The sequence below is a fragment of the Colias eurytheme genome, chromosome 21 (assembly GCF_061535395.1).
Source record: "Colias eurytheme isolate Ceu_HAF_F1 chromosome 21, ilColEury1 Martin Lab GWU primary, whole genome shotgun sequence".
Taxonomy (NCBI): Eukaryota; Metazoa; Arthropoda; class Insecta; order Lepidoptera; family Pieridae; genus Colias; species Colias eurytheme.
Genome location: NC_143000.1, coordinates 782,831 through 797,427, shown reverse-complemented (window position 1 = coordinate 797,427; position 14,597 = coordinate 782,831). Strand labels below are relative to the sequence as shown.

The 14,597-nt window shown below is 31.2% G+C and overlaps 3 protein-coding genes across 4 annotated transcripts; 1 reads left to right on the top strand and 2 right to left on the bottom strand.

The window, feature by feature from the left end:
* Window positions 1–3,463: 3,463 nt before the first annotated feature.
* On the bottom strand, window positions 3,464–7,586 carry LOC149898870 (putative ATP-dependent RNA helicase DDX55 homolog). The gene is made up of 6 exons (XM_090114690.1): window positions 7,226–7,586; window positions 6,846–7,040; window positions 6,026–6,504; window positions 5,466–5,706; window positions 4,468–4,815; window positions 3,464–3,719 (listed from the first exon to the last, which is right to left on the bottom strand). The coding sequence occupies exons 1-6, from the start codon at window positions 7,520–7,522 to the stop codon at window positions 3,480–3,482; spliced, it is 1,800 nt and encodes a 599-aa protein (XP_089970816.1). The 5' UTR covers window positions 7,523–7,586; the 3' UTR covers window positions 3,464–3,479.
* Window positions 7,587–8,712: 1,126 nt separating this feature from the next.
* On the top strand, window positions 8,713–12,093 carry LOC149898869 (transmembrane protein 134). 2 transcript variants are annotated; one of them, XM_090114548.1, is made up of 2 exons: window positions 8,713–8,984; window positions 11,190–12,093. In XM_090114548.1, the coding sequence occupies exons 1-2, from the start codon at window positions 8,830–8,832 to the stop codon at window positions 11,527–11,529; spliced, it is 495 nt and encodes a 164-aa protein (XP_089970674.1). In that variant the 5' UTR covers window positions 8,713–8,829; the 3' UTR covers window positions 11,530–12,093. The 2 variants fall into 2 exon arrangements, with proteins under 2 accessions (XP_089970674.1, XP_089970673.1); XM_090114547.1 differs by having other exon boundaries at window positions 11,187–12,093.
* Window positions 12,094–13,733: 1,640 nt separating this feature from the next.
* On the bottom strand, window positions 13,734–14,303 carry LOC149898868 (translation machinery-associated protein 16 homolog). The gene has a single exon (XM_090114675.1). It carries the CDS (start codon window positions 14,224–14,226, stop codon window positions 13,741–13,743), a length of 486 nt encoding a protein of 161 aa, XP_089970801.1. The 5' UTR covers window positions 14,227–14,303; the 3' UTR covers window positions 13,734–13,740.
* Window positions 14,304–14,597: the final 294 nt, after the last annotated feature.

The following is a 14,597-nucleotide window of genomic DNA, read 5'->3' as shown; positions in this document are numbered from 1 at the left end:
CAATATAATTATTATTATTTATAAAGGATGGAATTTTTTATGTGCTCTAAGAAACATAGAGAAGGACATAGGCAAAAAAAAAATATTTGGACATTGAAAAATTCATCCTTAATACTGCTATTATAGAAATATAAACGGCTTTATATTCAATAAAATTTATGTATTTATTTATATTCTAGATAATAAGCTTACAGATTGAGAAATGTGCCTTAAATCGTCATTAGTCACAAAAATTTCAATAAATACAATTGGTGATTAATATCATTGCATTTAGTGTACGTTTGAAAATGTCAAACTTCAAATGGGCCAATGAGATTTTTTATTGACAAATACTATTTTTAAATATAAAATTCAGTGTTGCCAATGTCTTAGCAAATTTAATCTAAACATGGTATACTTTAGAACAATAGAAAATTGTATTAATAAAATCGATACGATCATCAATAAATATATTTTATCTAGTTTTAAAATTATTGAATTGGCGACGTCGCCGTATAGCAAGCAATACTAATTTAAAAGCCGATTAACATATTATATATAGTGTTGCCAAGAAATTGTATGAAGTCTCAATTATTAACATAAGTAATTTATTTCGATTTTGTATCTCAGCTAAGTGCTATTTTAACAGACGCGGCACGGTAGCGTGTGTATTGACTATATTTTGGCCATTTGACCGTAACACGGTGGTTTGACAGCTAGTCATGTCATTTTGACATCTGACAGATAAGGGGTGACATTTGCCACTTTTTTTTTACTTTTTTTATCGCTGGCAAAGGAAACTTGACATATGAAGTTTCATATTAAAATGTCAATTTAATGGACTGTTCGTATAAGTTTGACTTTCTCGATTTCGGTAAAATCTATTTGAAGTACAAATTTTTATGAAGTCTTGAGCAAATTTTAATTCAATGTTATTTTATTATTTTTATCAATAAAAGCAAGTGGTATAATGTCGCCCTGGCATGTGTTGTCACTATTTGACAGCACAGTATTATAGTCTAAATTAAATAGTATTATTACGATGATTATTATTATTATTTTTTTGTAATTTTAAGATGGCGTAATTTTAGATGTTTTTTTAAGATCATGACAAGGCAATGTATGGTGTAGATTGTATGAAATGCTTGTATAATTTTAAGGATATTTGTGTAAATTATTTGTCGTATGTGAAGCTTCAGTTATTATTATTATTTTATTTTTTTGTATTATTTTGTTTTGGTAGCTAACATTTATCGTGTAAACGCAGGAAATATCGAGCTATTTGTACTTATTGTAAAGTTTATATTTGCGGTATTAGTTGCTGGTTGCAAGTTGAATGTATAGATTTCCTTTTAATGCTATATATTACCGCACGCGTGTGGATGCGGGACAGAAACACTCACACATAGCTGTTTATCCTTGCGTTAGAGCGAGACGGATATATTTTGAAGTTTCCTTTTAATATTCACGCGCGTTTTTTTTACTCTATAATTTTAATATCAGAATATTCCGTATTATTGAATCGTGCCAAATGATTAAATGCTTATTATAAATATTAACGGGGCTTGCTGCTTTCTCTTTATAAATATAAATTATTTGACTGTCTGTTTGTGCTGACGGAAAAAGTGTATATAGCGCTCCAATTTTTAGAAAATAATAAGTTTTAAAATGAAAATAGTAAAATACAACGCACAATATGTTTATTCTGTATTTTATATCCTGTAAGGTGCCAATATGGTTCTAATGTTGCAATTAATAAAAATACCCTGTTTGTAATGACGTCTTCCCCCTCGTGATTTCTTATTGAATTTTAATGTATATAAAACCTATGCTCATTTTGATTCTCTTTATACTAAATGTTATTTATGATTAAGATGCAATAGTTTTTTTTTAATTCCTCGTTAATATAAGTAGATGAAATGTCAAACAAATAGGTATAACCTAGGGATTCTCAATATTTTTTTTCTTTAATATAATTTGTTATGTATTGTGCTAAAATGTGGACCACTAACCGTTATATTTCGCTTTAAACATTGTTAACATTCGCTTAATCAAGATAAGTGTGTATTTGTAAAGCTTATTTTGCGTAAAGTTAGATATTTTATTACTATGAAGGAAGAAAGGTGTAATTCCTCGAAAATGGAGTAACCACTATCAAGTTTCACTTCAAAATAAATTAACGATTGTAAAAAAAATAATGTTCCTCTGACACATTTTGGCGGTAAAATCGTTGACATTTAAAAATTGTACAGACTAAATAATGTTAAGTTTGTTAAATGGCAACACATTGGTGCTAATTGACAAACCAGTATTTCTTAATGTCATTGGTTTTCTTGATTTTAATTATTAATTTATCTATTTCTGAGATTTTCTGTCGTAATTTTAACAGTGTATAATGTTGCCAGTATATAAATGTGATTTGCCAATGACGTTAAAAATAAATTTACAAATGTTGGAAATTATCAAGAGTAGTTGGAATTAAGTGCCTTGTTGTGTTAGGTAAATACTCAAAATGTTGCAATTATGAAAGTTGAGCTGAAATAAATGTCTATTTTACTATTTTCACTGGTGGTATTATTTTCTAACCTTTCCTTATAACCTAATAAAACCTTTTTTTATATTTAGTTTTATAGCATGCAAATGTAGTAAATGAGAAATCAAGAAAAAAAAGCGGCAGGTTCGAATCCCGCCCGATGATTTTTTTTTTTTTTATTTAAAAAAATCTCAACAAACCATTCGAATTCATACAACTGCAATTTATACCTATTGAGCATATTTTATCACAATCTTGCTATAAAATTATGTATTAAGTGAACGACGCACACTTTACAACCAACGTTATCCTAAAAAAATCATACTAGAAAAGAATCACAAAGATTCCTCTTAATATTTCTGACTATGGCTGTGGTAATCAATTCGAGCTGAATTTGCTTCAAAATATCATACTATACTACCTCTAAAGAATTTTTCACCATAGCCTATTAGTTAGAAAAACGCAGTAAAATATAATGCTGTATTTTATGGATTGCGACATACCTTTTAGTTGGTTACTTACAACTTAACAATAAACTTGAAAATTTCATTCCTAGTTTTTGCTGCCATACACTGTAGTTACCTAGGCTTGGTTGCACCATGTTACTTAAGTTTGTACCAAAGAGTGTATTATATGTATACACCAACGAACATGTTAATGTCGGTCAGATATTGTATCATTTGAAATTTTTATAGAGATAATTTTAACACTAACTATAACCGCTCGTTTTGGCTGGTTAAAGTTATTGTTAACGTTTAAGAATTTTTTCGAAATACGTTCATCAAAACTAAATTAAAATGGTAATGCATCGACTTAATCTCCGCATTTAAAATCTACTGTATGATTTTACCTTAATAATATAGTGAAGTCACCCTATGATCGTTTTCAGTAGTATGAGTTTTTACTTCTTACGACTATGAAGATATGGTAAGGAATTAATAAAACAAAATATAACATAATAAACTATTTATTTCTCAACTTCAAACGCTTTATCAAACTGGTCATTAGAAATTTTCCGTTTTTTAAGCTTCTTTATTAACGCCACGTCAGCTGCTAATTCGTCCAACTCTTCTTGAGTCACTGTTTTCCTCTTTTTAGTCTTCTTTCCTTCCGCGATCATCTTCTGTTTGGTTTCTTTTCTCTTTTTGCGCTTTTCTTTCTTCTCTTCTTTATTCTGTTTTGCTTGCTCCCATGGCTGAGTTTTAGTCTGTGAAATAATACATATTTTTAGATATAATCCTAAACAGTTAAACAAAATGCAAATATCATAATATGATATTGTAAGGCTAGGTACACCATATTTTAGTTATAGTAACGATTAATAACAAAAAAAAGGTAACGGTGACTTTCACAGTGACAGCGAAATGGGTCGCACCAGAGTATTTTTTAGCATAGTTGAATTTATTAAAGTCTCAATAGTCTTTTGTATTTGACGCCTCTGACAATTATTTAACGTTAACCATAGCTTTAACGGGAGAAACACGAACGGAATTATAGTTAGTGTTAAAAATATGACGTCGGTTCTCTAAAATTGTCAAATGGTGCAACTCGGGTATTGCCTTTATTGCTATAAATTTACAGTAGTTTGGGGTAGGGTTTCAGAAAACAGCACATATTTGTGTAGCTGATTAATTTTCTTTGCGAGAACAGTAATTAATTTGATTTCGCGATAAAATAGCTGCACTTTATAACAAAAACTTCGCAAATCGAAGATGTAACCATTGCACCTAAAGGTGTAGGATCAAAAGAAGGTTTAGAAATATATTGTGTCTTTTTCTAGTTCAGCTACACATACTAAATTTCATTGTAATCGGTAGTAACTATTTGCATGAAAAAGTAACGTCCATCCATCCACACAAACTTTCGCATTTATAATATTAGTAGGATAGTTAAAAGTCATCTATTTTTATTAAAGAAAAAGAAATACACATCCAAAATGGATGCAAACTGCTTACCATCTTCTTTTTCTTCTTCGACGGCCAAATCCCGGTCTTTTTATATTCTTCTAACTTCTGCAGCCTGCTGGTTTCCTTCTGTTTATCTTTATATGGGATGCTATTAAAATCTATCTTCTCTTTGGGGCCTACAAACTGTTTCTTGTGTTCTTCCTTTATTTCAGGCATTAGGGGCAGTTTTAGAAGACCGTAGCTAGTTGCTATGTGCCCTAGGGGCAGTTCTTTTAGTTGTAATAATATATTGCACTCGTGTTTCGAATACGCTCTTATGTGAGAGACGAAAGCTCTCTGCCCCTTGTCTAAAATGGCGCGATCTTTCTTTTGCTGTTCGTGAAGAATTGTGAGCACCTGAAATTTGTAATTACAAATTTTTATAAGTTTAAAGTTGCATGAAATCTGGTAACTGATTTCAGTTATGAAAGTACATAAATAATAAAATTCTCAATTTTTTTTACATATATTTAAAAATAGTTTTCAAATAATTTTTTACATTGTGACATATATCCGACTATTAAAAATTACTCGCAAAACTTACATACACTCTACTTAAATTACATAAACTCAAAAATAATTAAATTTCATCTATTCTAATATTATAAAGAGGAAAGGTTTGTATGTATGTATGTATGTATGGTTTTCACTTTTCACACATAAACTACTGAACGGATTATAATGAAATTTAGCACACATATAGAGGGTAACTTGGATTAACACATAGGATAGGTTGTATCCCGGAAATCCCAGGGGAACGGGAACTATGCGGGTTTTCATTTGAAAACGCGGGCGAAAAGCTAGTATCTTATATACTTATGTACACAAAACATGCATTATCATTCACAATTAAAGAAATATAATTAAAAAAAAAACTTGATTAGATAATTGTGCAAAGTTTAAACTAATGTAAGTCTGTCTGTATAAAGTGGAGCAAAATCTACTCTAACAGTTACATACAAACATAGAGGTGAAGCATGTTAAAAAATTCTACCATAAACACCTACCTTTTCCCGTAACTTATCACCAATCTTGATTTCATCGCCCGACTGTCTCCAATCTTTCATCTCCACCTTCTGGTTAGCCTTTATAAAGCCTACATATGCGTCTTCCGTAGCCAATAAAGGTAATAGGGAGCACCCGGAGGCCCCTCCTCTTGCAGCCCTACCCGCCCTGTGGACGATGGCCGCTGGGTGTGTTGGAGGCTCCCATTGGAGCACCCATTCTACCTCGGGGATGTCTAAACCCCTAAAATTGGATGAAAATTGTAAGGACTGTTCTGTGGATATGACTGTGGATATGACTAACAAAATACAATGACAAATTAATAACTAGAATCATACTTCTTTTTTATTTTGTAATGTAGAAAATGGGATAATTAAAGTTTATTTTAAGGCATAAGAAAAATATAATTATGTTGTGTTTTATTTTTGTTTTATGAAGTTTTTATTGTATCAGTAAACAAATCACTAATAATGGTTTCAATTAACTTTCAAAACCTATTTGTTACATATAAACAAACTAAAAATATTTTAAAATCCAATCCAATTCAATCATCCAATCTTACCTAGCCATTAAATCCGTGCAGAGCAAAATAGTGCTCTCAGCCTGTCGAAACTTATCCAGAATCTTAGCCCTCTTCAGTTTCATTTTGCCGTGTATAGCAAATACCTTTAAATCGGGCAAAAAAACTGGCAACACACTCGCCCAATAGTCCACACACGCACACGTCGGCAAAAAGAATAAACCCTTCATTAATTTCCTATTCCTAATAAAGTTTAACAAGAACAGAAATTTATCCTGCGGTTCAACTATAACATAATAATTTTCTAACAAAATAGGTGTGCTGATAGTCGATTTTTCTTTGACACTTATAAGCACTGGGTTTCTGAGCCCAGCTCTAACTAAATCCTGCAGTTCTTTTGTTTGTGTCGCGGAGAACAAACCGGTGCGACGTTGACGTGGCATATATTGCAGTATTGTGGTAAGGGTTGCATGGAAACCGAGGTCTAAGAGACGATCTGCCTCATCCAATACTAGTAACTCCTGAAATGAAAATATAGTTTAAGAACAATAGAAAAAAAACATTCTGGCTGCTGAGTAAGGGATAAAAATGCAGAAAAATGCAGTTCACAAATTTTTAGGAAAAATGCTGTTCATATTTTTTTAAAACATTTATTGTATGGCTAAATATTACTAGGCTAATAATAATTAAACTTTTTACAAAGCTATACATAGCAAACACTTATTAACTTATTAGATTAGATAATGATGAATCAAAATGAATAGCAAAAATTTTAAAGTAATATTTAAAAATTTTAAAAAGTAGTAAAATTAACCAATATATGGTTTTAATCAATTTTCTACATATTTTACATGAAACTTACCAAATCCCTAACCCTTCCAGGCAGATTAAGGTTCTTTCTCTCCGCCAATAAATCCTGCAACCTTCCCGGAGTGCACACTACTATCTGCGCCCCCTTTTGTACACTCTCTATGTCTGTTTCTACCGGCCTGCCGCCGACTAGACAGCATGGGATTATATGCGATAGTTCGGGTTCTTGGAGAAATTGTTTGATTACCTGTAATAATTTTTTTATTAAGGAATTTAATAAAATGTTAAAGTAACCAAATATTGAGGAATTTCGCTTTCGAATTTATAAACAAATCTTGTCGAAGCTTCAAGCGTGGCCTTAAATTAATAGTAATGACATTAACTTAAATAGTTTAAATTTTACACAGTTGTATTTCATCAACATAACCTTACCTCGAAGATTTGAGTTGCTAATTCTCGCGTCGGAGATATTATAATGGCATAAACGAAATCTTTCCTGAGCGGGCTTTCTTTCTCTTTCTTTATCAACATTTCCAACATGGGTACTACAAAAGCTAAAGTTTTTCCCGATCCAGTGACTGCCTCCGCGACTACATCTTTGCAAGACAAAAGTAAAGGAATTACAGCGGCTTGTATCGGAGTCATACATTTGAAGCCCTGCTTTTTAATACAGTTTAAAACAGGCACCGACAATGGCGGTGAAACCTTTTCCCAATCTTTATTAACCATTTTGTACTATTACTTTTTTGTAAACAATACACCATCTCTTCATTTGACACTGACAAGTTTATCACATACCAGGCATGGGCGTTGAATCAACGGACTAGTTAAATTAACCGTCTATGTACACTCAACGATTCGACTAGTCCATCGTTCATCAACGGACTAGTTGAATTCAACGACTAAACAAAAGAGTCGAAACGCTCGTCAACGCGTCCGCGACGGTTAACTCTTCGACGTGGCCGTATAATAGTCCACCGTAGACGGCTAAACGACTCGTCGTAGACGGCTCGTCAGTCGACACGTTTGTATCAACTACCAACTTGCGACGCGACGCGTCGCGAGTTGATAGTTCAATATTTTTACCGTTAATTCCGTTTGACTTTTAATGAGATTACTATGATCAATGCTCGAAATATTGAAAAAAAAGGAGATTAATTTGTATTAATTTGATATTATTGAATTGTCTTAAAAATCTAAGATATTTTTTTAATTCAGTTAATTTATTACATATCATAAGGATTACCTACCTATAATAATATATTGAATAATGTTAAAATATCGACTATAACTAACGACTTAAAACGACAAGTTAAAACATAAACAAAACTTGTTAATAGATAGGTGATAAATATATAATTGTTAAAAAACAGCTCTGACTTTTTCTTTACTAGAGACAACCCTGACATTGAATTCTTTGAAAATCTATAATTCGTAATAACTTCGTGGTAAGAATGTGGAATTTTACATGTAGAGTGTAGACCTCAGTTCAAGGTAACGAACGTTCGATTACCAATACCGTCGCGCGTCGGTCGACCGTGTCAATTCGTTTCAGTTTACACATCGACTAGTCGAAGATTTTAACTAGTTGATCGACTAGTTGATGAACGACATTTAACGGTCTAGTCTCGTTGATGAAAAATGCGTCGACGACCCATTCCTATCACATACCCCATGTGCTTTTGACATATGTCATGATTACAAATGTTCGGATAATCGTGTAAGATATCTGTGACAAATCGAACTCACGAATAATTCAACGGTAACGACTGTCTTGATATGAAATAGTATTACCTATCTCCATGTGAACATTTAGCTATTATGTATCTAAAATATTAAATCATTTGATCAAGTAGTTGTAATTCATATTACGTCCATCGGAATGTGCATCGATATTAATCACTAATCAATATGGCGCATGTTGATATGACAAATGACAATCTGACAGCTGTGTTTTCGTTTTGTCTGAAGCGAAACGTAACGCAAAATTGTATGATGTTTATTTTACATCTCCAATAAATTAGAAATAAGCAAACATGACGAGACCATTCGGTAACAGTGAAAAGCGATTTTCAATCGACGACGCGTTCGAAGAAGAGACTGATGAAGCCATTAAAGTGTACGGTTCGACGGTTGATAGATCTCCCATACAAAACAAATTTAAGAATGGAGGCGATTCAGGCATATCCAGGTAACGTTAATCATAAAATAAATTTTTCTCGCATCATTAAAACAATTTTAATACATAAAAGTGGACATCAACTTGTATTTTTCATTTTGAATCTTTGTGATCATGACCTTTTGTGAGTCATTTTCCTATAGTGGGGCAAAGGCGTATGAACTAGAATACATTAGCCGTTATTCGCGTTCCGTTTAACTAATTTACACGTCAATATTGCTCTAATTACGTTCAGGATTTGCTAATGACTATGAGGTTGTAAACCTGTAACTGTACAGTTTACAGGACAATAATTAGCCTGGTATCTTATCAGTGAATGTAAATAAACATTAACCTTGAAGCCCAAAAATTTGGGATAAAATTTAGGATGTGGACCGTCGAGTTGGATATCAGCGATTTTATAGCAATAAGATAAGACTATGAGAAGTAATTTTACGAAGTTTCAACCTGCGACGCCGCTTATTTTTTTTATAATAAAATAAACAAATTTGTATAATTTTGTAATAATTTTCGTAATTTTGACGTTGACAGATGCCTGTCACTAGCAAAGGATTCACTTAAACAGCTTTAGAGATATTTTTATCATAATAATACTTTATAAAATACATAAATTGATAGTAATATTATAAGAATTTATCACAAAGATCCTTTTGAAGAGTTATTAAAAGCTGTGGAGTATGTTTATAGAATTCAATAAATTTTTATTACATTAAAATAATTGTGGATTATTATATTTCCTCTAAAATAATTGGATAATAATAACAATGCACAAAGTTAAATAAAGTATTTTAGTAGAGATAAAGACATTACCTACACAAAACACTAGTTTACATATCATCTCGGCTATTAATTAATAATTCAGTTCAATTACATTTCATTCTAATTCAATTTAAGTTAGTAATTCTAACAATAACAATTATGGGTAATGTAACACACATAAATCCATTACACAAAAGATGAACAGTCACATAACCAAATCTGTCAACCCCGACTCCACGTGGTCCTTCCGCTGTTACCCCTAGAGTGTATGTAAAAAATCGGAAGCGCGGAGGGAGAGTGCGTTAAGTGCCTGTACTTAGCTACGCAAGGGTGATAGGGCTGCACTTCCCGCAGCGCTGGAGCAGAAGCAGAAGCAGTATAGTGAAACTGGAGGGAGTTTGGGAGTGGAGGGAAGGGAAAGGTTTATCCTACCATCCATTATTTGTAACTTTAGGCCCAATTATAACCTCAAACTTTGACCTTGAATATCTCAGGAACTACTGGTCTGCGCCGGTGGGGGGTGGTACCTAGGAGTTCCCCCCGACCCCCCCTCCCCTCCCCTCCCCCTCCCCGCCCCCCCATTGACGGTCCACATTCTAAATTTTTACCAGTTATGATTTAAAGTAACATCACTACATAGTATAAAAGTCGCTTTCTCTGTCCCTATGTCCCTTTGTATGCTTAAATCTTTAAAACTACGAAACGGATTTTGATGCGGTTTTTTTAATAGATAGAGTGATTCAAGAGGAAGGTTTTAGTATATAATTTATTAGGTTTTAGACAGAGCGGGAGAAGCCGCGGGCGGTAAGCTAGTGTAGTATAAAATACAGTCTATAATATTTACTACTTCCTTTATAACATTCATTCAATGAAAATGTATTGGTGATGAATAATAAACATGGTTCTTTATATGGAATGCATGATTAAGCTTGTTTAAATTATACAACTGATTAAAACATGGTATGCTTAGTGCTTACATCATGTTGCAATTTTGTCTGATGAAAAACACTTATCAAAGCTAATATTGATTTAAAGATTATGAAACGATTATCATAGTCAACACTATAATAGTTTAAAAACCTTTTTCATACCAAACCGGCCACATTGTTAATTTCTATTTGCTGAGAAGAAGTATTGTATAGGTTACAATTTTATCTTTGCTCTGTGGAAAATGATATATCAAAATGTACAAAAGCTTACTAGTTTTGTATCATATTTAAGGTACATTTTTACATAATCTGACAGGGTTAATTTTACAAGTATAACCTTTATTGAAAATAGTGTAAAAAAGTTAAACATTGACTTATTTATATGTATCTACACAATCTAAATTAATATAAAACTAATCTTATTTATTAAGTTAATACATCATAGAATCAACAAATTAAAAAATATTGTTAATATTTACATTTTACCTTTACCTACCAAACAACTACATTAATGATTTTTCCACAGCAGGACCTACAAATGTGCGGACGACACCACATCCCGTGACTCAGACTCACTCATACACGAATATGTGGAAGCTTCTCAGTCCGTCTATTGCTGGAACCACCCCAAAGTCAGAGAGAACTGGAAAACAGTATTCGCTGCTGTCATACTCCTTGTAGTGGGAGTAGGCCTCCTCGGCATGGGTGCATTTGCCGTAGCAGAACCCGAAAATGGTCTCCAAGGTGCGGTATTCTTCGTAGCCGGAATGATTTGCTTCGTACCTGGTGCGTATCACGTAGTCTACATATGGCTAGCCGCTCGAGGACAAAGGGGCTACGATTTCTACCACTTACCATTATTTACTTGAATAAAATTTTATGAAGATGTAAAATCTTAAATTTCGAATGAGAAGAATGACTGATGTATGTGATTTGCTCTCTACTCTTTGCCTATAGCATGACTAGCATGTTTCTTTTAATGGAATATACAGGTTTTCTATTGCGAAAATATGAAAAAAAAGGAATTAAGATGTATATTGCATTTATTGAAAATACGACACCTAAAGAGCATGATTAATTGAATAAAAATTTCTATATTTGTGTAAAAATGAAATATTTATACATTTTACACTTACTAAAAGTGCCTAGTTAGTGTTATAATTTATTGTACATAGCTGAACTGCTTTTCATCTAAATGTGTTGTGATTTTTTGTACCTTTTCTTTCATATTTAATATAAGAGACATCTCAAAAATATTGCAATTGCATTATTGTAGTCCTAAATTAATTGATCTCTAATATTTAATACATTATTTGAATGGTATTTGATGGCCGTGAATGAATCTCAGACCATCAGCAGTTTGTATTCTGAAACTAAAATGTGATTTGAAATAAAACTGCATGAATTGTTTATACTCCTGGAAATGCAATTTTTTTTATTTGGCCATATCCTTTATCATTTGTGTGATTTTGATTATATTTTAAAAGATATAATATGTTAATGTAGTTCATAAACTTGATAGTTGATTTCACAAAAAAATTGCTTTGATCCCTTTTGCTATGCTAGTCGTAATTTTGTGTTCCTTTATATATTTACATGTATTTTTTTTCTAATATAATAACAGATGAGATGATAAAGAATACATAATGCAAAAAGTTGTATTTTTTCAACAAATTTTCGATTATATAAGGACTTTATAAACACGTGTTAACTTAATGTAACATTATTGACGTCAGCATTGTATATAAAAGAAGCCTTGTAGTGTAGCTAATATTGTTAGTCGCAGTTCGTAATGTAATTGTATTATTTTAACATGAAATTTTGTTTTTATACTTACAGAAATCAGATTTAATTTAATGAATTTATTGGAAAATGTTTTGTTGAATACCTTATTAAATATTTTGAACTTATGTAAGACATTATATCAGACTTATTGGAAATTGTATATGAATGGCAGCAATAATATTATAATGTTGAAAATATGGCATGATTATTATTTATTATAGTATTAAACAGTATATAATCATAAAAAATATTGTTTTTCATTACATATTGTGAAGTATTTCTTTAAAATGAATGTAGGTAGATAGTTTAAGACTTGTTTGTAGCTATTATTAGTATTTCTTAACAATATTGAATCATCTGACATATAAATAATAAGCAATTTGACCCATAATTGCAGGAAGTGTTAATTTTTTGTACTGTATCTCAAAAATTATTTGTTACTTAAGTATAGAAGATACTATTATGAAGTTTTTTCTACAAATAATTTAGATCAAATTTAAACTAGAATTTATCATATAAAAAAATGTGTTACTAAGTGGATAATAAATAAATGGTTTCTCCCATTTTGATTATACTATCTACATTTTTATTTCAAACAGCTATGTTCATAATTACCATAAAAATATTTTTAGTTTTATGCAATAATAACAATATCAATGTAGTATCCCAGTTACCTGTGTGAATATATTGTGATATTGACTAATGAAATTCTTAATTATTGTAACATATCCTAAATTGAGTGTAAACCACAATATTTTCAAATGTATAGTAGATTTTATGCTCGGTTTTTCATGTAATTCTTTGTATTGATCTAGGTTAAATTGTAAATATATATAAATATGTTCAAATTATTGTGTTTTATTAATAAATATCCTTTGAAAATAATTTGGGCTAGAAAGAGTAGACTAATTTATTTATCCAGTTTTAATTTAAATGTTGAACTTTTCCCATAAATATAATTAACTATTCTAACAGTATATTATTTAATGTAGATAATATGCTAATGAATGATTATTTAGAAATTTTACTTTCCAAATTTTGCATAAACTAGCAGCTACATTATTTATCTGAAATACCTGTGTCTTGATATGCCATATAATTTAAATTTTAATATTGCTTTGCTATAGGGTGTTATAAAATGTATGTTGTGATTTGTATAATATCATCCAACTATTAGTATAATTTTAACTTGGTATATGAAAGATTATATCAAATTAGTTTAGAGGAGAAAGTTTACAAAAAAAAAATGTTGATTACTATTTACAATATATTTTATATTAGGTACATGTTAAAATCTATGTCAAGTGCTTCCTTGCTATTCTTTTTAACTTGAAATGCTGCAAAAACCTCAGCTCTCCATTCCAATTACGTAAAACTTCCATCTGATTCGCATCCATTAAATCCGGCATTTCCAGACCACAGGTCTCGAATTCATCTTTTTCCCGCTTTTTTGTTATATTTATAACGTCTTCTCTACTCGCATGTTGGCGGTTTTTTCGTTGACCAACCGAATTTTTTAAAGCTATTTGTTCCAATTCTTCGTCGAACCGCGCTAAATAAGTTTCAATCAGTTCTAGCGTTTGCTCCTTGCTCAATATCACGCACCCTTCTGGAATCCTCTCTTTAAACCAAAGGATCTTTTCTCCGATCAAGTTCTGTTTGATATGAGTTCCAAGTTTGTTATTATTTTTCTTCTCTTCTTTACTCATTTTCTTTGCTAGAGACATCATTTTTCTGCTGTTAGGATGCTTGAGCTTCTCCAAATTCTTTACTTTCGGCATTTTTGAATATATTTTCTTTTGACTATTTAAAATTTATTTAATATTAATTAAATAAAATAGCAAAACACGTGTTATTGACGTTACTAAAATGACAACTGACGTTGACGGCTGACCTATGCTCAGCTTAACATTGACAAAACAAACTATGAATTATGAAAACCGCCACAATGCAAATGAATAATATTAAACGTTATATATGAGATTCAAATTGGATATATCTGATGATAAAAAACTATCTTGAATTTGGGCACCATTTATACTACTGTAATGGTGAATGTTGATATTTTATTGAATTTTATTTTGGTTTAGATTAGAAGAATATGAACGCATGTTACCAAATAAAATTATTCCTTTGTCAAAGGTGTCAAAGC